At 40.8% G+C, this 22,046-nt stretch overlaps 2 protein-coding genes across 3 annotated transcripts in view; one reads left to right on the forward strand and one right to left on the reverse strand.

Annotated features, from left to right (window-relative positions):
• RPL5 (ribosomal protein L5) overlaps positions 1–14,291 on the reverse strand; it is a 49,653-nt gene extending 35,362 nt beyond the window's left edge. Inside the window, exon 1 of the mRNA XM_061183908.1 lies at positions 14,081–14,291. Within this exon, the coding sequence (XP_061039891.1) occupies positions 14,081–14,291 (211 nt within the window). The remainder of the gene's footprint in view (positions 1–14,080) is intronic.
• A 2,783-nt stretch (positions 14,292–17,074) lies between these two features.
• The window catches only part of EVI5 (ecotropic viral integration site 5), a 228,596-nt gene continuing 223,624 nt past the window's right edge, over positions 17,075–22,046 (forward strand). For both annotated transcript variants that reach the window (XM_061186311.1, XM_061186313.1), the window contains exon 1: positions 17,075–17,386. The gene's annotated coding sequence lies outside the window, so the exon portion shown is untranslated. The remainder of the gene's footprint in view (positions 17,387–22,046) is intronic.

The following is a 22,046-nucleotide window of genomic DNA, read 5'->3' on the forward strand; positions in this document are numbered from 1 at the left end:
ATTTTTGAGGTCTTCCTTGACTATTCTATTTAAAATTGTAATAACCCTCCCCCACACTCCTTCTTCACTTCTGCTTGTTTTCTCCATATACTTACACCATCTCATATACTATATATTTTGGGGGGTGGTTATTTATGTGTTCAATTTATTATTTCAACTAAGTCAAATCAAGATTCTCTTTCTCATTCTTAGGAGGCTTTCTTTTCTTTTTCTATTGTGGAAAACTATACATACCATGAAGTTTACTATTTTAATTGTTCTTAGATCTGTAATTCAGTGGCATTAAGTACATTCACAATATTGTATAACCATCACCACTATGTATGTAGTTTCAAAACATTTTCATCACCCCAATCAGAAACTGTGTACCTGGGACTTCCCTGGTGGCACAGTGGTTAAGAATCCACCTGCCAATGAAGGGGACACGGGTTTGAACCCTGGTCGGGGAAGATCCCAACATCCTACAGAGGAACTAAGTCTGTGCGCCACAACTACTGAGCCCGCACGCCACAACTACTGAAGCCCGTGCACTCTAGAGCCTGCGTGCCGCAACTACTGAGCCCACGTGCCGCAACTACTGAAGCCCGCGCACTCTACGGCCTGTATGCCACAACTACTGAAGCCCGCATGCCTAGAGCCCGTGCTCTGCAACAAGAGAAGCCACTGCAATGAGAAGCCCATGCACCACAACAAAGAGCAGCCCCCGCTCACCACAACTAGAGGAAGCCCGCGCACAGCAAAGAAGACCCAATGCAGCTAAATAAGTAAATAAATAAATAAAATTAAATCAAAAAAAGAAAGAAAGGAAGTATGTGTACATCATTTTTAAAAAAATAAAGAAACTCTGTACTCATTTAGCACTAACTCCCCATGTCCCCCTCCCCTGGACACTAGTAACCTCTATTCTACTTTCTGTCTCTGTGAGTACCTAGATACCTCATACAAGTGGAATCAAACAATATTTGTTCTTTTTGTATTTGGCTTATTTTACTTAGCATAATATTTTCAAGCTTTATCCATCTTGTAGTATGTATCAGAACTTCATTTCCTTTTACAGCTGAATAATATTCCATTGTATGGATATACCATATATAGTTTATCCATTCATTTGTTGATAGACACTTGGGATGTTTCCCTTTTTGGCTATTATAGATAGTGCTGCTATGAACATTGGTGTATATGTTTGAATTCCTGTTTTGAATTTCTTTAAATAGCTTGATGTAGAATTGCAGGGTCATATGGTGATTCTATTTAACTTTCTGAGGAACTGCCAACTGTTTTCCACAGTGGCTGCATCAGTTTACATTTCCATCAGCAATGTATAAGGGTTCCAATTTCTCCAATGTCCTCAGCAACATTTGTAATTTCCTGTTTTTTTCTTGATAGCCATCATAGCAAGTGTGAAGTGGTATTTCATTGTGGTTTTCATCTGTGTTTTCCTAATGACTAATAATATTATACATCCTTTCGTGTGCTATTGTATATCTTTTTTCGTGAAATGTCTGATCAAGTTCTTTTCCCATTTTTTAATTGGCTCATTTGTTTTTTGTTGTTAAATTGTAGCAGTTCTTTATATAGTTTAGATATTATTCCTTATCAAATACATGATTTGAAAATATTTTCTCCCATTCCATGAGTTATTTTTTAACTCTTTTGATAGTGTCCTTTGATGCAGACACATTTTTTAAAATACATTGATTTATTTATTTATTTTTGGCTGCATTGGGTCTTCGTTGCTGTGCGTGGACTTTTCTCCAGTTGCAGTGAGCAGGGGCTACTCTTCCTTGTGGTGCACGTGCTTCTCACTGCGGTGGCTTCTCTTGTTGAAGACCATGGGCTCTAGGTGCACGGGCCTCAGTAGTTGTGGCTCACGGACTCCAGAGCGCAGGCTCAGCAGTTGTGGCACACGGGCCCACCTGCTCTGTGGCATGTGGAATCCTCTCGGACCAGGGCTTGAACCCGTGTCCCCTGCATTGGCAGGCAGACTCCTAACCACTGTGCCAGTAGGGAAGTCCAGACACATTTTTAATTTTGATGAAATCCAACTTATGTATTTTTTCTTTTGTTGCCTGTGTTTTTGGTGCCGTATTTAACAAATCCAATGTCATAAACATTTCCCCATTTAAAAAAAATATTTATTTATTTATTTATTTTGGCTGATCTGGGTCTTAGTTGCGGCATGCATGTGGGATCTAGCTCCCCCACCAGGGATCGAACCTGGGCCCCCTGCAATGGGAGCACAGAGTCTTACCCACTGGACCACGAGGGAAATCCTATATTTGTTCTTAATAGAGCTGCTCACACATAGCAGCTGGCTTCCCCCAAAGCATGCAATCTAAGAGAACAGGGAAAAACTACAGTGTCCTAATGACTTAGTCTCAGAGGTTATACGCTATCGTTTTTGCTGTATTTTGTAGGTCACACAGTCCAGCCCTTACTCAATGTGGGAGGGACTATACAAGGACATGAAGAACAGGCAGCAAGGATCACTGGGGGCCAAATTAGAGGATGGCTACCACGTGTATCTATCCCCAGTACCTAGAAGAGTGCCTAGAATAATAACCTGGTATAATAAGTAGTATATTATATATAAGCAGTATATATATGTAAATGTTCAGAAAATACTTGATGATGAATGAGTCACTTGGAGGTTCTTGGTGAGGTCACAGCATTAAAGAAAAATCAGAGTGACAATCATTGACAGAAAGACATTGGAACTCACCAAAAAAGATACCTCACATCCAAAGACAAAGAAGAAGCCACAATGAGATGGTAGGAGGGGTGCAATTACAATAAAATCAAATCCCATAACTGCTGGGTGGGAGACTCACGAACTGGAGAACACTTATACCACAGAAGTACACCCACTGGAGTGAAGGTTCTGAGCCCCACGTCAGGCCTCCGAACCTGGGGGTCCGGCAATGGGAGGAGGAATTCCTAGAGAATCAGACTTTGAAGGCTAGTGGGATTTGATTGCAGGACTTCGACAGGACTGGGGGAAACAGAGACTCCACTCTTGGAGGGCACACACAAAGTAGTATGCACATTGGGACCCAGAGGAAGGAGCAGTGACCCCATAGAGATTGAACCAGACCTACCTGCTAGTGTTGGAGGGTCTCCTGCAGAGGCAGGGGGTGGCTGTGTCTCACCATGAGGACAAGGACACTGGCAGCAGAAGTTCTGGGAAGTATTCCTTGGCATGAGACCTCCCAGAGTCTGCCATTAGCCCCACCAAAGAGCCCGGGTAGGCTCCAGTGTTGGGTCGCCTCAGGCCAAACAACCAACAGGGAGGGAACCCAGCCCCACCCATCAGCAGACAAGCAGATTAAAGTTTTACTGAGCTCTGCTCACCAGAGCAACAGCCAGCTCTACCCACCACCAGTCCCTCCCATCAGGAAACTTGCACAAGCCTCTTAGATAGCCTCATCCACCAGAGGGCAGAGAGCAGAAGAAAGAAGAACTACAATCCTGCAGCCTGTGGAACAAAAACCACATTCACAGAAAGATAGACATGATGAAAAGGCAGAGGGCTATGTACAGATGAAGGAACAAGATAAAACCCCAGAAAAACAACTAAATGAAGTGGAGATAGGCAACCTTCCAGAAAAAGAATTCAGAATAATGATAGTAAAGATGATCCAGGACCTCGGAAAAAGAATGGAGGCAAAGATCGAGAAGATGCAAGAAGTGTTAAGCAAAGATCTAGAAGAATTAAAGAACAAACAAACAGAGATGAACAATACAATAACTGAAATGAAAAATACACTAGAAGGAATCAATAGCAGAATAACTGAGGCAGAAGAACAGATAAGTGACCTGGAAGACAGAATAGTGGAATTCACTGCTGCGGAACAGAATAAAGAAAAAAGAATGAAAAGAAATGAAGACAGCCTAAGAGACCTCTGGGACAACATTAAACACAAGAACATTCACATTATAGGGGTCCCAGAAGGAGAAGAGAGAGAGAAAGGACCCGAGAAAATATTTGAAGAGATTATAGTCAAAAACTTCCCTAACATGGGAAAGGAAATAGCCACCCAAGTCCAGGAAGCACACAGAGTCCCATACAGGATAAACCCAAGGAAAAACATGCCGAGACACATAGTAATCAAATTGGCAAAAATTAAAAACAAAGAAAAATTATTGAAAGCAACAAGGGAAAAATGACAAATAACATACAAGGGAACTCCCATAAGGTTAACAGCTAATTTCTCAGCAGAAACTCTACAAGCCAGAAGGGAGTGGCATGATATATTTAAAGTGATGAAAGGGAAGAACGTACAACCAAGATTGCTCTACCCGGCAAGGATCTCATTCAGATTCGATGGAGAAATCAAAAGTCTTACAGACAAGCAAAAGCTAAGAGAATTCAGCACCACCAAACCAGGTCTACAGCAAATGCTAAAGGAACTTCTCTAAGTGGGAAACACAAGAGAAGAAAAGGACCTACAAAAACAAACCCAAAACAATTAAGAAAATGGTCATAGGAACATACATATCGATAATTACCTTAAACGTGAATGGATTAAATGCTCCAACCAAAATACACAGGCTTGTTGAACAGATACAAAAACAAGACCCATATATATGCTGTCTACAAGAGACCCACTTCAGACCTAGGGACACATACAGACTGAGAGTCAGGGGATGGAAAAAGATATTCCATGCAAATGGAAATCAAAAGAAAGCTGGAGTAGCAATATTCATATCAGATAAAATAGACTTTAAAATAAAGAATGTTACAAGAGACAAGGAGGGACACTACATATTGATCAAGGGATGAATCCAAGAAGAAGATACAACAATTACAAATATATATGCACCCAACATAGGAGCACCTCAATACATAAGGCAACTGCTAACAGTTATAAAAGACAAAATTGACAGTAACACAATAATAGTGGGGGACTTTAACACCTCACTTATACCAATGGACAGATCATCGAAATAGAAAATTAATAAGGGAACACAAGCTTTAAATGACACAATAGACCAGATAGATTTAATTGATATTTACAGGACATTCCATCCAAAAACAGCAGATTACACGTTCTTCTCAAGTGCGCATGGAACATTCTCCAGGATAGATCACATCTTGGGTCACAAATCAAGCCTCAGTAAATTTAAGAAAATTGAAATCAAATCAAGCATCTTTTCTGACCACAATGCTATGAGATTAGAAATCAGTTACAGGGAAAAAAAGTAAAAAACACAAACACATGGAGGCTAAACAATACGTTACTAAATAACCAAGAGATCACTGAAGAAATCAAAAAGGAAATCAAAAACTACCTAGAGACAAATGACAATGAAAACACGATGATCCAAAACCTATGGGATGCAGCAAAAGCAGTTCTAAGAGGGAAGTTTATAGCAATTCAATCTCACCTCAAGAAACAAGAAAAATCTCAAATAAAGAATCTAACCTTACACCTAAAGGAACTAGAGAAAGAAGAGCAAACAAAACCTAAAGTTAGCAGAAGGAAAGAAATCATAAAGATCAGAGCAGAAATAATGAAATAGAAACAAAGAAAACAATAGCAAAGATCAATAAAACTAAAAGCTGGTTCTTTGAGAAGATAAACAAAATTGATAAACCATTAGCCAGACTCATCAAGAAAAAGAGGGAGAGGACCCAAATCAATAAAATTAGAAATGAAAAAGGAGAAGTTACAACAGACACTGCAGAAATACAAAGCATCCTAAGAGACTACTACAAGCAACTCTATGCCAATAAAACGGACAACCTGGAAGAAATGGACAAATTCTTAGAAAAGTATAACCTTCCAAGACTGAACCAGGAAGAAACAGAAAATATGAACAGACCAATCACAAGTAATGAAATTGAAACTGTGATTTAAAATCTTCCAACAAACAAAAGTCCAGGACCAGATGGCTTCACAGGTGAATTCTATCAAACATTTAGAGAAGAGCTAACACCTATCCTTCTCAAACTCTTCCAAAAAATTGCAGAGGGAGGAACACTCCCAAACTCATTCTATGAGGCCACCATCACCCTGATACCAAAACCAGACAAAGATACTACAAAAAAAGAAAATTAGAGACCAGTATCACTGATGAATATAGATGTAAAAATCCCTAACAAGATACTAGCAAACAGAATCCAACAACACATTAAAATGATCATACGCCACGATCAGGTGGGATTTATCCCAGGGATGTAAGGATTCTTCAATATATGCAAATCAATCAATGTGATACACCATATTAACAAATCGAAGAACAGAAACCATATGATCATCTCAATAGATGCAGAAAAAGCTTTTGACAAAATTCAACACCCATTTATGATAAAAACTCTCCAGAAAGTGGGCATAGAGGGAACGTACCTCAACATAATAAAGGCCATATATGACAAACCCACAGCAAACATCATTCTCAATGGTGAAAAACTGAAACCATTTCCACTAAGATCAGGAACAAGACAAGGATGCCCACTCTCACCACTATTATTCAACATAGTTTTGGAAGTCCTAGCCATGGCAATCAGAGAAGAAAAAGAAATAAAATGAATACAAATTGGAAAAGAAGAAGTAAAACTGTCACTGTTTGCAGATGACATGATACTATACATAGAGAATCCTAAAGATGCTACCAGAAAACTACTAGAGCTAATCAATGAATTTGGTAAAGTTGCAGGATACAAAATTAATGCACAGAAATCTCTTGCATTCCTATACACTAATGATGAAAAATCTGAAAGTGAAATTAAGGACACACTCCCATTTATCACTGCAACAAAAAGAATAAAATACCTAGGAATAAACCTACCTAGGGAGACAAAAGACCTATATGCAGAAAACTATAAGACACTGATGAAAGAAATTAAAGATGATACCAACAGATGGAGAGATATACCATGTTCTTGGATTGGAAAAATCAATATTGCTTTACTATCTGTAAAGCAATCTATAGATTCAATGCAATCCCTATCAATTTACCAATGGCATTTTTAACAGAACTAGAACAAAAAATCTTAAAATTTGTATGGAGGCACAAAAGACCCCGAATAGCCAAAGCGGTCTTGTGGGAAAAACACGGAGCTGGAGGAATCAGACTCCCTGACTTCAGACTATACTACAAAGCTACAGTAATCTAGACAATATGGTACTTGCACAACAACAGAAATATAGATCAATGGAATAGGATGGAAAGCCCAGAGATAAACCCATGCACTTATGGTCAACTAATCTATGACAAAGGAGGCAAGGATATACAATGCAGAAAAGACAGTCTCTTCAATAAGTGGTGCTGGGAAAACTGAACAGCTACATGTAAAAGAATGAAGTTAGAACACTCCCTAACACCATACACAAAAATAAACTCAAAATGGATTCGAGACGTAAATGTAAGACCGGACACTATAAAACTCTTAGAGGAAAACATAGGAAGAACACTCTTTGACATAAATCACAGCAAGATCTTTTTTGATCCACCTCCTAGAGTAATGGAAATAAAAACAAAAATAAACAAATGGGACCTAATGTAACTTAAAAGCTTTTGCACAGCAAAGGAAACCATAAACAAGACGAAAAAACAACCCTCAAAATGGGAGAAAATATTTGCAAACGAATCAACGGACAAAGGATTAATCTCCAAAATATATAAACAGCTCATGCAGCTCAATATTCAAAAAACAAACAACCCAATCCAAAAATGGGCAGAAGACCTAAATAGACATTTCTCCAAAGAAGACATACAGATGGCCAAGAAGCATATGAAAAGCTGCTCAACATCACTAATTATTAGAGAAATGCAAATCAAAACTACAGTGAGGGATCACCTCACACCAATTAGAATGGGCATCATCAGAAAATCTACAAACAAATGCTGGAGAGGGTGTGGAGAAAAGGGAACCCTCTTGCACTGTTGGTGGGAATGTAAATTGATACAGCCACTATGGAGAACAGTATGCAGTTTCCTTAAAAAACTCAAAATAGATTTACCATATGATCCAGCAATCCCACTACTAGGCATATACCCAGAGAAAACCATAATTCAAAAAGACACATGCACCCCAATGTTCATTGCAGCACTGTTTACAATAGCCACGTTGTGGAAGCAACCTAAATGCCCATCGACAGATGAATGGATAAAGAAGAAGTGGTACATATATACAATGGAATATTACTCAGCCATAAAAAGGAACGAAATTGGGTCATTTGTGAGACGTGGATGGATCTAGAGACTGTCATACAGAGTGAAGTAAGTCAGAAAGAGAAAAACAAATATCTTATATTAATGCATATATGTGGAACTTAGGAAAATGGTATAGATGAACTGGTTTGCAGGGCAGAAATTGAGACACAGATGTAGAGAACAAACGTATAGATACCAAGGGGGGAAAGCCACGGGGGGGGTGGGGGTGGTGGTGTGATGAATTGGGCGATTGGGATTGACATGTATACACTGATGTGTATGAAATGGATGACTAATAAGAACCTGCTGTATAAAAAAATAAATAAAATAAAATTCAAAAATTCAAAAAAAAAAAAAAGAAAAAGAAAAATCAGAGCAACAGAGGCTTAGGAAAGGCAGGATTGACTGGAACCAAGGATTGTATGTCTTCAGGATGCTCTCCATTTCATTTTTAGTTTTCTGAGAATAGCCAGGATCTCTGGGCTCAAATCCCTAGAGCTTCATAATGAGAGGGCAAAGGGACTTTGCTTTTGCAGCTGTGGTTTGAAAAATTCTCAGTCAGGACTCTCCCAGGCTTACCTCCTTGACCCAGTTACTATGGTCAGAGGGTTAAGGTAACGTGATTGGTTTAGGTTGAGTCAGGTGCCTATACTTGTTCATAGGAGGTGGAAAGGGATGCGGACAAGTAAAAATAGTACAACTCCCTGGCCAGGTTAGGTAACCCCCATACCGTATGTTCCCGCCATACTATATCTCCATGTAATAGAACATATCAGTATTGTCCATTTATTTGTTCACATGTCTGTCTTCTACTCCAGACCATACGTTCTTAAACTAAAGTCTGAACACAGGTACTACATTTTGTAACTCCAGATGACACAGGTTTTGTAGTGAAGACAGAATTATGCTTGTATTTTTGCTTTTCATTTTTCTGTCCCTGTGACTTTGGACCAGCTATAGCTTCCTCCTTTTAAATGGTTCTAATGATGGCTGCCTCATTTGGAAGCACATTATATTATTGCTGACATGTTGTAGGAGCTAAGAATGTTAGTTATTATCCTTCCTCTTAGGAAAGTGCCTGACACAATTGTATGTCCTTAATACGTTTATGAATGAATGATTGAATGAATAAATAAATGAAGCATTCTTAGTGATTTGCTTGGGTTCACTTGTAAATGAGGATAATAATAGGGTTATGGTGAAGATTAAATGAGATGATAGATAAAAAGTACTTCCATAGCCCAGCTCATGGAGAATGGAATATCTCCATTTAGATATCTCTCACAAGGTGTATCACTTGCCTTTGTATTTCATAGAAACTCTCAGTTAATAGTCCTGAATAACACAAATGCAATACCCATTAATAGAACACAAAAGCCTGCAGTATTCCAAAACCTCAGTTAAAGAGTTAAAAAAAACCCAAAAGGGTAAGTTCTACCAAGTTAGTAATTTTGTCTAATGTCAAATTCAAGTGCTGAAACCACCTAATATATAGAAGCTTCTAACCAATGCCTCAGACTCAGCACCCCAAACACAGTAACAATTAGTATACAATTGTCATTCTGAGACAAATCATTGAAGGAAGGAAAGTGAAAAAAAGAAAAGGGAGGGATGGAGGAAGAAAAGAAGGAAAGGTGGAAGAAAAACAAAATCAATTAGCACTCATGCCCAGAAACCTTTGTTTATTGCATTCCTAGTCCTCCACATTCTCAGCTTCCCCTAAGGATACTACCTAGCAACTGTATAGGGTGGAACTGAAAGGGTGTTAAATGGGTGGATCCCAGTGGCAATGTCTTGTAAACACTCCCTATGAGTCAGCTATAAATTCAATTCAAATCCCCAGTCTCCCTGTCTTTGCTTATCATGGTTACCACCAAAATGACTTCTGCCTTTAGAAACCCTAATAGGAAACAGGTAAATGTCTAAAACAATGTTTGATTTTATATTAAAACTTATAAAAATGTAGTTACTGTACAGAAGATATTTTGTTGCTGAGTCAGGGTTAATATACCTTCCTTAATCTTCAAATCACAGGGACAGCTGTTAACATTTCAGTTTTATTTTGAGAATGTTATCTCATTGTATTGCGGCCATTTGAGCGAGGAACAAAAATTTACGAAGTGTTAGGTTTAATTCCACACCTGTAAGAAAGATTATTTTAGTAAGTGCCTTTTGTAATTCAATACCATTTCTCTCCTTGCTGTAATTGGCTGCTGGTTATCTTTTTTGAATGTGCTTTCTCAGAGGAGACAATGTGTCTGTATGGGTTTCAAATTTCTCACCTTGAGAAAAAGATTAGCTGAGGAAAATGCTGGTTACCAGCATTTGGTCCTAATGTTGATGGTTGTATGGCCTTTCAGTGATGACTTCAGCAGTGGTTGCTTCCCAGTCCTGTTTAGGAGCACAGGCCATAATAAAAGCTAAATTAATTTTACCATAAAGTAACACCTTCCTATTGTAGTTTCCTAATTTCCTTTTTGGTAGAGGTGGGGACAGAGTACTAATTAACATTAGCTAAAGTTTGTACTTTACTGTTATTAGAGAATTTTCACATGAAATAACACATCTATTGTTGGCAAGTCTTATCCTTATTTGTCTGATGAAGAAACTGAAGCTTACAGAGGTCAAAGGCCAAACAATAAGCAGGTGGTAGAGTCAGGATTTTTGTACTTAAGAGTCTGTTTAAAATCTATTTAAAATTTTTTGCATGTTGGTGCTTTGTGGCTTTGGATAATAGCAATTACCATTCGTTGAATGCTTATTCTGTGCCTTGCATATATTATTTCATTTAATTCAACACTTACATAGATACTTTTATTATCTCCAGTTTATAGACGAGAAGATTGGAGCTCAGTGAGGTTAAACACACTTCTGGCAAGCACACTTGAAATTTTAGGTCACAATCTAGTCACATGCATTAATTTGGAGGTTACTAGTTCCCAGATAATTGGATAGATTAGAATTGCTACTATAGTTGCACTAAATTTTGTCTTGCAGTAAAACAGATATTTCAGACAGTCAAGAAAAGAATAGACTTCTCCTTTGGTGGGTGAGGTGGAAATAAGCACTCTATCGATGTCCCATTTTGGTGGCACAATTTCAAAAGCTGTTGTTGGGTTGGTAATGTGAATGTCTGATATCACACGTAGAAATGATGTCCAACCTCTAGAGCCCGAGAGCAGGTTCTTTACCACAACTGTGGCAGATATTGTCCCTACCTGTGCACAAGCACCAAGAGATGGCAATAGAGTTGTGTTCCTCTTAACAAACAATGTTCTTTCCTAAGATAATGTGTCTTGCAAACAATAGAATGCAGTGGAGGTGAAGTGGTGAGGTTAAAGCCATTCTTATAAACTCGGTACAAGGAGAGGCCACAGTTTTTGCGCTTGAGTGCCTTTTGGATTTGTGCTGTGGAAAGCATTGAGCTGAGTGAAATAGGCTTTCACTATTTCATCGTGAGCCTTCAGTTTTCAAAGCAAAAAATATTTGAATATTAGCTGGAGGTCACAATGGAGTGTTGTTTCTTCTTTTTCTAGAATAGTTCTGCCAAGAGAACTTTCTGATGGATGGAAATGGTCTATGTGTGCTGCCCTAGTAACAAGCAGCCACATGTGGCTATTATTAAGCACTTGAAAGGTGTGAGTGCGACTGAGAAACTGAAATTTTAATTTAAGTTTAAATGTAAATAGTCACATGTGGCCAGTGGCTGATGTATTGGACAGTGCAATCCTAGAATGTAACCGAGATGCCCTGGTTCTCTCTGGAAGCTCCAGATGCCAGCTGCTCAAAGTGAGAGCGGGCAGTGAGTTTGACTCCACTGGTGAGTTCCTTTTCTGTACTCTGGGTAGTTTCTGCCTCTCAGGGGAATGCCTCCCTTGCCTTTCCTTTCTGTGAGCAATGAGGCTCACATGGCTGACTTATAAAACACTTTTGGCAGTTGAGAGCGCTGGGTTCGGATACTTAACCCTTGCCCGGTTTAGAGGGGATTAGAGCTCAGACCCTCCTGTTCCCCTCCTGGACAGTGAAACAAATCAATGATAAGGGTGTGTGGTATTAGAACATAAGGAATCTTGAATTGCTAACTGAATTTGCCTCATACTCAACTGTCTCTGAGGAGGGTGCCCCTGCCCACTGCCCCCATACTTCCTCTATCTTCTACTCTAGTTTCAGAGTGTGAACAGCCGAGGGCAGAAAGCTGGAGCAGAGGCGGTGTTGGTGTGGAATTCACATAGTGGGATTTCACTTACGCAAGTGCTCAAGCACTTGGGAGAGGTGAGAATTAGCTATTTCTCTAGTTAGAATTAGCTTTAATGTTAATTTTATTATTTATTTATACAAATTTTATTTATTAAAAATAAAAAAATTAATTTTAATTTTTCAGTAAAAAATTAAGGTGTAAACTCTTTCATCAAATAAATTGGAAGGTCAGAGCTAATGGTAGAAGCTTCTCTCCTCAGGCCCATGACCTCATTAGAGATAGTACATCTCAGGCACTTAGCACAATGGTACTGATTATTTGGATTATTTAGAATATTTTATATATATATGTACAATTTGTACCAATTAAAAATGTGTAATTTGTACCAATAAAATCAACAACCAAGCTTGTTCTTTATCATTCATTCAAAATACATTGAACAGCTACTATGCAAAGTGCTGGGGCAACTGAATAGTCTAAGACAAAATATGATTTCAATCATTGCAAAGCTCTTGATCTAGTGGGTAAGTAATATAAACCACTTCTGACATTAGATGGACTGGTTTCAAAGCCCTGCCCCACCATTTTCCATTTGTATAAATAGGGGCAAGTTACATGGTATTTACTAAGTGTCGGTTTTCTCATATGCAAGGGGGTTATAATGATATCTGCCTCATGAGGATAGTATGAGGATTAAAAGAAATAAAGTATGTATAGCCCTTAGCCAATACTCACACACAGAGAGTGCTCAACCGTGTGTAAGCTTATTCGTTTTAAACTGAAGTATAATTGACTCAGGGTATTATATTAGTTTCAGGTATACAGCATAGCGATTTGATATTTTTATATGTTATGAAATGATCACCACGATAAGTCTAGTTACAGTCTGTCACCAAAGTTATCACAACATTATTGACTATATTCTCTACATTACATTCCCATGACTTATCTATTTTATAACTGGACATTTGTACCTCTTAATCCCCTTAACCTATTTCACCCAATCCTCTTCCCCCTTGGTGACCACCAGTTTGTTCTCTGTGTCTGAGTCTGTTTCTATTTTGTTATGTTATTTGTTTGTTTTGTTTTTCAGAGTCCACATGTAAGAGAAAACATATGATATTTGTTTTTCTCTGCCTGACTTATTTTACTTAGCATACATACCCTCTAGTTACTTCCATGTTGTTGCAAATGGCAAGATTTCATTCTTTTTTATGTCTAACATTCCATTGTGTATATATACACCGTATCTTTATCCATTCATCTTCTGATGGACTCTTAGGTTGCTTCCGTATCTTGGCTATTGTAAATAATCCTGCAGTGATACACATATCTTTTTTACCTTTTTTTTTTTTTGGCCGTGCTGCAAGGCTTGTAGGATGTTAGTTCCCCGACCAGGGATCAAACCCGTGCCCCCTGCAGTGGAAGCACAGAGTCCTAACCACTGGACCTCCAGGGAATTCCCTGCACATATATTTTTTTTTTTTCCAAGAAGCACATTAAATTATTTTATTTATAGCCCCACTGTTTTAGATGTACATTTATGGACTATCCAAAAGCAGTATTTTTTTTAGCAATCCTGGAAATTTTGAATACTCTAAGCAACTCCTGAAGATCAAGTTGTCAAGTTCCTCACCTAGGACATCCTTAGGTCATCTTTGTGCTCCCAGATAGTAAGTAGTCAGCTAGCAGCAGTCTATGCTTCAAGCATCCATCTTTCACCGACAACGTGGCGGAGGCCAGACCAGGCCGCTGCCCTCCACGCGTTCAGGGACCGGGAGCCTCGGACCCGGCCCGGCCGCGGCGCCAGCCTCACTAGACTCAGGGCGGCCGCGCGCTCCTGCCCTGCGCCCCAGCCGTCGAAGGCCAGGCGGCCACGGGCCCGGGACCGTCCGAACCTCCGCCGCCGTACAGGCAGAGAGAACCTGCACATATCTTTTAAAATTAGTGTTTTCATTTTCTTCAGATAAATACCCAGAAGTGAAATTGCTAGATTGTATGTAGTTCTATTTTCAATTTTTTGAGGAATCTCCATACGATTTTCCATAGTGGCTGCACCAATTTACATTCCCACCAATAGTGTGCTACTGATTTGAGTACTTGGACTCTCTAATCAATAGAAATTGATAAGAGGCCAGACAAGAAATTCAGGCAAGTTATTGGGGCTCCTGGTGCAGCATGAGAGAGCAAAAACAAGTAACAGGTGCTCTTACTCACTCCTAGGGGTCAGGGGGCAAGCTGGTTCCCTTGGGCAGGAGGCATAGCTTAGGGGGTCTGTCCACCCTCTTGGTGGTGCTATGTGCAGGGGTCCTGCGTAGTACCCTGTTTTGCTCCTGGCATCTTAGAAACAGCAGTTCATTTGTGGCCTTTTTGTATCTTATTGTTCATAACTGCCCCAACTGCACAGTTATTTTTAGTCCCTTATAGTTTCTTTGTATTCTGTTGCTCAAGGAAACATTTGTACAGGTACAAGCACTTCAGTAAAGGGTCCCAGGTCCCAGGTCCCAGGTCCCAGCCTAGTTCAAGTGCGGGAGGGTTTTATGACCCAGAAATTTCTCTCATACACCTTCCCAGTCAATTTCCTGCCAGAGGCAACCAGTTACGATTTTTTTCGTAGAATTTCAAATAAATAGAATCATAGCGTATGCACTCTTTTGTGTCATTTATTTATTTTCAAGTAGGTAATATATTCACATCGCTTTAAGTTAAGAAGGTATACAAAAGGGCAGGCAGTCAAGTCTCCTTCCCAGCCCTGACTCCCAATCATTCAATCTTCTTCCCTTGAAGCAAAAATTATTATTAGGTTCATGTGGGCCCATCCCATAGCTATCATTATTAATTCAGGGCTTCATACAGGTACTTTGAGAACTTAGTTTTAAAGGTTACCCAAAGGATCTTCTGACAGCCCAGCTAAAACGATATAAAATCAGTTTAAAAATAACTGGAGTTCTTTTTAGACTCTGATTCCAAATGTCAGATTGTGACATTTTACCTATCTATGACTTAGGTAACCTTCAAGCTATATCTAGTTCAAGTTCTGGCATTCTATGATTCTCATTTATTGATGAAACAAAACAAATATTGAACAAATATGGAAATACAACCATGAACCAAAGAAAACCAAGCTCCTGGCCTTATTGATGTAATTAGTCCAGCGGGGGGGGGGGGGGGGGAAACAAAAATTCACCAAAATAATCATATAATTACAGTTTCAGTGTCATGTGATAGGAATGGACCAAGATAGGGAAGTGTGAAGGTGCTTCTCAGAGGTAGAGACTAGAGGTGTGGTCAGAAGGAGGAGGATTGGAAGAGCCTTCCAGGCACAAAGCAAAGCATATGCAGGTCTGTGGAGGGAGAAAACTCAGGAATTGGAAGAGGCCAGTCTGGCTGGAACAGAGATAGGATGGAATGTGGTCTGAGCAGTGAGAAGAGGTGGAGAGGTGGGCAGGCCACCAGACCATGCAGGTTAGTTAAGAGGTTTTGTCTAAGGAAGTGGGAGGCCATTGAAGTGGTACATGCTGGGAAGATAAAAGATCACACAGCCATTTGTGTGGAGAAGAGATTAGAGAGGGACTAGAGGGCATGAGGGTAAACCAATTAGAGACTAAATTTGTAGCCCTCCCAGGCCTCTGGCCCTCCCAGACAAAGGGAGTTTGGACTAGGGTGGTGATGAAGGAGCTAGTAGAGGACAGATTCAAGGAAATTTTGGGACGTAAAATCTATAGGATTTGCTGATAGATGGAATATAGGAAGGAAAGGTAGATTAACAAAATGTCTCTTAGCTTTCTTATACAAGATGGATTCAGTTGCAATGAAACTGTTAGTTGAAATTACTTTAAATAATGGCATAATCTGAAGTTATTCAAAATTTTGCCTCAGATGCAATTTCAAGTTTTTAGTTGGGTGGAGGGCATGGCTCTACTTCCTATTTTTTGGTATTTCTTAATCTTGTTTTTTAAAAAAATGGAGAATTTTTCTTTTTCTGAAATGCTTATTACAGTGGAACCCCTTCTGGAGATTATAAATTTAAATTAGGTAATAACCAGGGTTATCTAATTACTATCATTTTGTCACCTGTAAATGTATAATCAAAGTAATTTATATTGTCTTTGTTATTATTATCATTTTTTGCCTGTCTTTCCTGGGATTAGACCGGAATTAGTAGGTTGTTTCTGTTCTTAAGTACTTTCCTTCTAAGAATTTCTTCGTTGATATTGGATGACTGCCCGGCTGGACCTCACATATTTGTGCCCATGTCCCTGCCGGACTCCGCATAAATCCAATGTGTCGAGACGACTGATGGTAGAGTGATTTGCAATCACAAGTGCCATTTACACGTTAATTATTGTTTTTGAGAGTGACCAGGTCAACTCTCGGGGAAGCCCGGGCGGCCTTTCGAAGCTTGCGCGTCTGCATCCCGTGGCCGCAACCTGGAGACATGCGCATAAGCTGTGCAGCAATGCGAGGCCCGCAGCCTTACGCGCGGGGTCGCTTCGAGGAGGGGGAGTGTCTGGCGCAGCTCTTACAGGCAAGGGGCGGTTCAAGAGACTGGGGAAGTCAGCAATTTGTGGGTCCGACCTCTGGAGCTTTGAAAGAGAGGCGGAGGAACAAGCGGGAGTTCTCCGCCCCCGTGCCCCACGGTCCAATCCCTTCGGCTTCTCCTTTTCTCAGCCGGCCGGCCCGGCCCCTAACCTGCTCGAACCTATTATGCGGTAGGGTGGCCCGGTCTCTTTAAGGCCCTGCCGCGCCTGCGCCTTGAGCCTTCCTGACGCGACCGGGCCGGACCCGGGAGGAGCCGGCGGCGGGCACACTAGGGGTTGGGTGGTAGTTGAAACCGCGGCGGCGCGGGGGCAGTGGGTCAGGGTCTGAGGCGGCCCTGAGCTCCTGAGTGAGCGCGGCGCTCAAGAGGGGTCGCGGCCGGCGGCCGGCGGAGCCGGGAGAGAGGCCGAGGCGCTGAGACGCGGCGGCGCGGCTGCCGGCTGGATGGGAAGTTAATGTTTACGGCGGAGTCCACCCAACGTTTCCAAGGTGAGGGGCGCCGCGCCAGGCCGGGCGGGCCGCGAGCCCGGGTTCCTCGGGGCGCACAGCCGGGCCGAGGCGCGGCGAGTGGGGGCCGCCAACAAAACTTGCGGCGCGAGCGGGGCGGGCGCGCCCGGCCCCCTGGGGCCTAAGTTCCCTGTGGTCGCTGCGACCCTCCTCCCGTGGGCGCTGGGGAATAAACTCGCCAGCGGGACTTCCAGTGGAATCCCGGGGAGGTGGAGGGACGAGGCAGCTTCGGGAGCGCTTCCTCGTAAATCCTGTGGGGAATACTGACTCTTCACCCCCGCCCTGGAGGCCAGGAGTCTGTTCCTTCTGGGTGACCTGATGGGGTGAGACCGTCCGCGCCTGTTGCAAAGTTGGCATCTTTATTTGGCCTCTGGGATTCTGCGCAAGGCCGTGTCTCCAGGCAGGTGATGGGCGAGCCAGGTGTGCTAGATGACGCCCAAGGATGCACTTGGGGAGCGTTTGTAGCCATCACTGAATCACCTTATGACTAGCGGGGCAAGCCTCAAATTAACCACAGAATTTCCGGTAGGTTGGATTGTGGTGTTGGTGTTTGCTTTAGAGTTGCTGTGATTTCTTTGTGGCTTTATTTCTGTCTTTTGGGCTTCACAGATCAACTCAGCTGGCATCCTCTCACCGAAGAGTTAACCAAAACTTTTGGAATGGTTTCTTCACTTTCCTCCTATCTGTTGTTGTTAGAGGTGATTTCAAAAAGTAGCATTTTCTTGCAAAGATTTCTTTGGGTTGCAGTGTAGAATAACAGACTCCTAGAATAACAGACTCCTTTTATTGCTGAAAGAAATCCGGTGCTTCGTGAAGATCAAGAAAAGTTATCTGTTCCTAGTTTTTAGCTTTATTCTGAGTTGAAATGTGTTAGCAGCTTTTTTTGTTTTGTTTTTTAAAAATTTTATTAATAAACTGCTGTTTACCAGAAGCTCCTTTTCTATTCTAAAATGCTAGTCTTAATGTCTCTGAGAAATTTGTGTCAAAGAAATCTTAAAAAACTTATTGTAGTATAATATATTTTAAAAAGTGCACAATCTTGAGTATGCAGGTAAAGAATTTTTAGTAAGTATACTATCACAGATCAAGAAACAGAACATTGCTAGGTTGAGGTTTATCTAGGAGTGGAACTCTTGGTTTATGAGGTATGTGAATGATAAAACTTTAGCATTAGATACAGTTGAACATTTTCCCGAAGTGTTCTACCAATTATCAGGGAATGGTATTCCATTTACCTCATATCCTTGCTAATGCTTGTCAGTTTTAAAATTTTTTGCTATTTTGGTAAAAGTGCAGTAATATATGTGTGGTGTTATTTACATTTTTCTGATGATTGTGGTTGGGTATCTTTTGTTGGCCATTTATATGTCGTCTTTTGTGAAGTGCCTGTTAGGTCTCACTATTATTTTTTTTAATTGGTCTGTAATTCTTTATTCTGGATATGAGTTCTGTGTGTGTGTGTGTGTGTGTGTGTATGTATACACATCTATCTTCCATGAGTCCTTTCTGGACTTAATCTTTTTACACTCTGTGTGTTGCCTTTTCACTCTTTTAATGGCCTTTTTTTGATGAATGGAAATTGTTAATTTTAATGAAATATACTTAATCCTTCCCTTTATGATTACTGCTTTTTGTGCCCTATTTAAGAAATCTTTGCCTAGCCTAAGAATATGGAGATATTTCCCCATGTTACTGTACAGAAGTTTTATTTTGTTTTACTTTTCGTATTTAAGATGTACAATTTACAGTAAATTCCAGATGGATTGTAGGGGTCCAGATTCACTTTATACCATATGGGTATCTATTTGACCCAGCACCATTTACTGAATATACCATCCTTGCCCTTCTGCACTGTGTGACACTTTTTCATAAATCAGGTGACTGTATAAGTGTGGATCTGTTTCTGGACAATATTCTGTTTCATTGGTCTATTTGTTATCCTTGCACCAATATCAGTATCAACTGATGTAACTTTATAATAAGCTCTGATATCTGTTGATTGCATTGCTGCACATAGTTGTGGCGAATGGGGGCCACTCTACGTTGCGGTGTGCAGTCTTCTCATTGTGGTGGCTTCTCTTGTTGCGGAGCGCAGGCTCTAGGCGTGCAGGCTTCAGTAGTTGTGGCTCATGGGCTCTAGAGCGCAGGCTCAGTAGATGTGGTGCACGGGCTTAGTTGCTCCACGGCATGAGGGATCTTCCCGGACCAGGACTCGAACCCGTGTCCCCTGCATTGGCAGGCGGATTCTTAACCATTGTGCCACCAGGGAAGTCCCACATCTATTCTTATTTATTCTTAGGTATTTGATTTTTTAAATATTATTGTAAGTGATATTTTAAAACATTTGTGGCCAGTATATAGAGATACAGCTGATTTTGGGGGGTGGGGAGAGTGGCTCTGGGATTATTTTAAAACAAATCCTAGACGTCATTTCATCAATAAATCCTAAATCTTTAATGTCCCTTCAAGACCTAGTCCAAATTACACCTTGTATGCTCTCGTTTTCCAAGGTTTTTAAATCTCTTCTTGTATGTTATCTCCAGTGTCTGGGACCAATTAAAGATTTATAGAGTGTTTAACGTAGAGCGTGACTGTGTTAGGCTCTGGGGATATGAAGCTGATTAAGATGCTGCCCCTGCCTTTAAGAAATTGAGAGTCTAAGAGGAGTTGTAGAAATTCAGAAGACCTTTATCCTCCACTAGGAGAAGTGCTGTGATGAAAATTGGTTTGGCTGCATGCAAAAGGGACATTTAAATCCAAGTGTGAGGCACGTACCATGCCTGGCTCCCAGTGTTCTGAGAGCTGCACTGAGGAACTGGGCTGTGGGTGAGGGCTGCTATCACCGCACATACTTCTGCTTTATTCTTTGGCTTTCAGCCTTGAGCCTAGCTCCACTCTTCTTGAGTCTGGAGTCTCTCCAAGTCACTGTTTCCAGAGAATAAATTTATGAGAGGATGTGAATAGTGGAGAAGGGAAACTGGAGGTCCATGTACAGACTTTACCAGACTTTAAACCACTAACCTGCTGTTCAGCCCCATACTTCTTCCCCACTATGTCCCTCTAGACTCTCAAGGGCTGAGCCTTTCTGGGGCTCTGTGAGCGAGGCACATCAGCCCGTTGACCATATTCCCTTGTGCAGGCCTGTAGGTTTAGCTTCCCATCCTCTACTCAGTTACTTATTCCTCCGTCTCTTGTTTCATAGATGCCATATCTCTTACCTACCTGAGATTGTTAAAGACAGTTTCTTTAAGCTTTCTTTTTCCTTGCATAGCTTGTTTTCTCCAAGTTACTTTTTTTCTGTTTGGTATAGTCTCAGCAGTAGAGGCCCTCTTCAGAGGTCTGGTAATCCTCCTTGGGTGTTTGCTTGTGACTGAGAGACCAAATACATCAGGTAGCAGTATTGTTTAAAAATTTAAGTGTGATTGCACACAGTAAAATATATAGATTTTAAGTGTATAGTTTGATGATTTTGCTGTGTGTACACCTGTGTAATGAACACAAGGTACAGAGCATAGTGAAACCCCTAGAAAATTCCTTCATATCCCTTCTATCTTCCCCACTCCTTGCCCAGAGGCAACCACTATTCTGATTTCTGTCTGCATAGATTAGCACCAGTATTTTCGAAAGTTGCCCAGGTGATTCCAGTGTGTGGTCAGGATTGAAATCATTGGTTTGGGTGGACTGTGTGAGGCTCTCTCCAGTGTCTATCTTTCCGTTTGGCCTGGTCAGATTTCCCAGAGAGTATCCCAGTTTTCTGCTTGGAGGCCAGAGGTCTAGTTGCCAGTGGTCTGGGAACTCAGGAAAAGAGGGTTAGGTAATGAGCCATAGAGCATTTAATATGAAGGGACATATAACTTGCCTCTTTCTGTTAGGATACCTTCATCTTCCACCATGTGTGATTTACCCTTTTTAGAGAATAAATCTCTAACCTGCTGCCTCATTGAGGTTGGGTCACTCAGCAACTCGGGAGAGGCATGGGCTCTAGGTTTCTAACTGTTGAAACAGCTTTCACCTGATCCTTTCTTTCTTTAGTCTCCCTTCCCCCTCTGTGTTCTGGCAGTTCCTGAACCCTTTGAGGATTCTGTAGCGTAAAGTGGGTTTGTTCTTAGTTGTCAGCAATGCTGTCTTATAATTTGTGTTTGACCAAATCAGTTATCACTCATCCATCTTTCCAGCTTCCAAAATTTTGTTGCTGTTGGTTTCTTCCATTCTCTCGATCCTTATGGTTTGTGTCCTAAAAACAGAACAAAACAACAGCAACATTTTCTTTATCTTGTTTTAGTAGGGTTTTGGGAGGGAGCAAAATTAGATGTGTGGGTTCAGTCTGCAGTCTTAACGTGGAAGTCCCTCATCTGCTTTCCATTCATGATACAAAAATGTGCTGCCATCTGCCCACCACTGTTTTCTTCTCCCTGTGGGGTTGTAGCTTTTAAAATTTCTTTACCGTTATCTACATAGAATGTTAGGAGGGAGAGCACTTAGATATTGGATCAAACTGTAATTTCTCTAGAAATTTCTAAATTCTTTTGAGAAGTTTACATTGTCCCAGAATCTTATAATCTCAGGATTGGAAATGATTTTAAAGATAAGCCAGCTTAGTGAGCTATTTGATACTTTCTGTAGTGGGAAACTCGCTATAAAG

Source organism: Eubalaena glacialis, chromosome 3 (assembly GCF_028564815.1).
Source record: "Eubalaena glacialis isolate mEubGla1 chromosome 3, mEubGla1.1.hap2.+ XY, whole genome shotgun sequence".
In the NCBI taxonomy this organism is placed as follows: Eukaryota; Metazoa; Chordata; class Mammalia; order Artiodactyla; family Balaenidae; genus Eubalaena; species Eubalaena glacialis.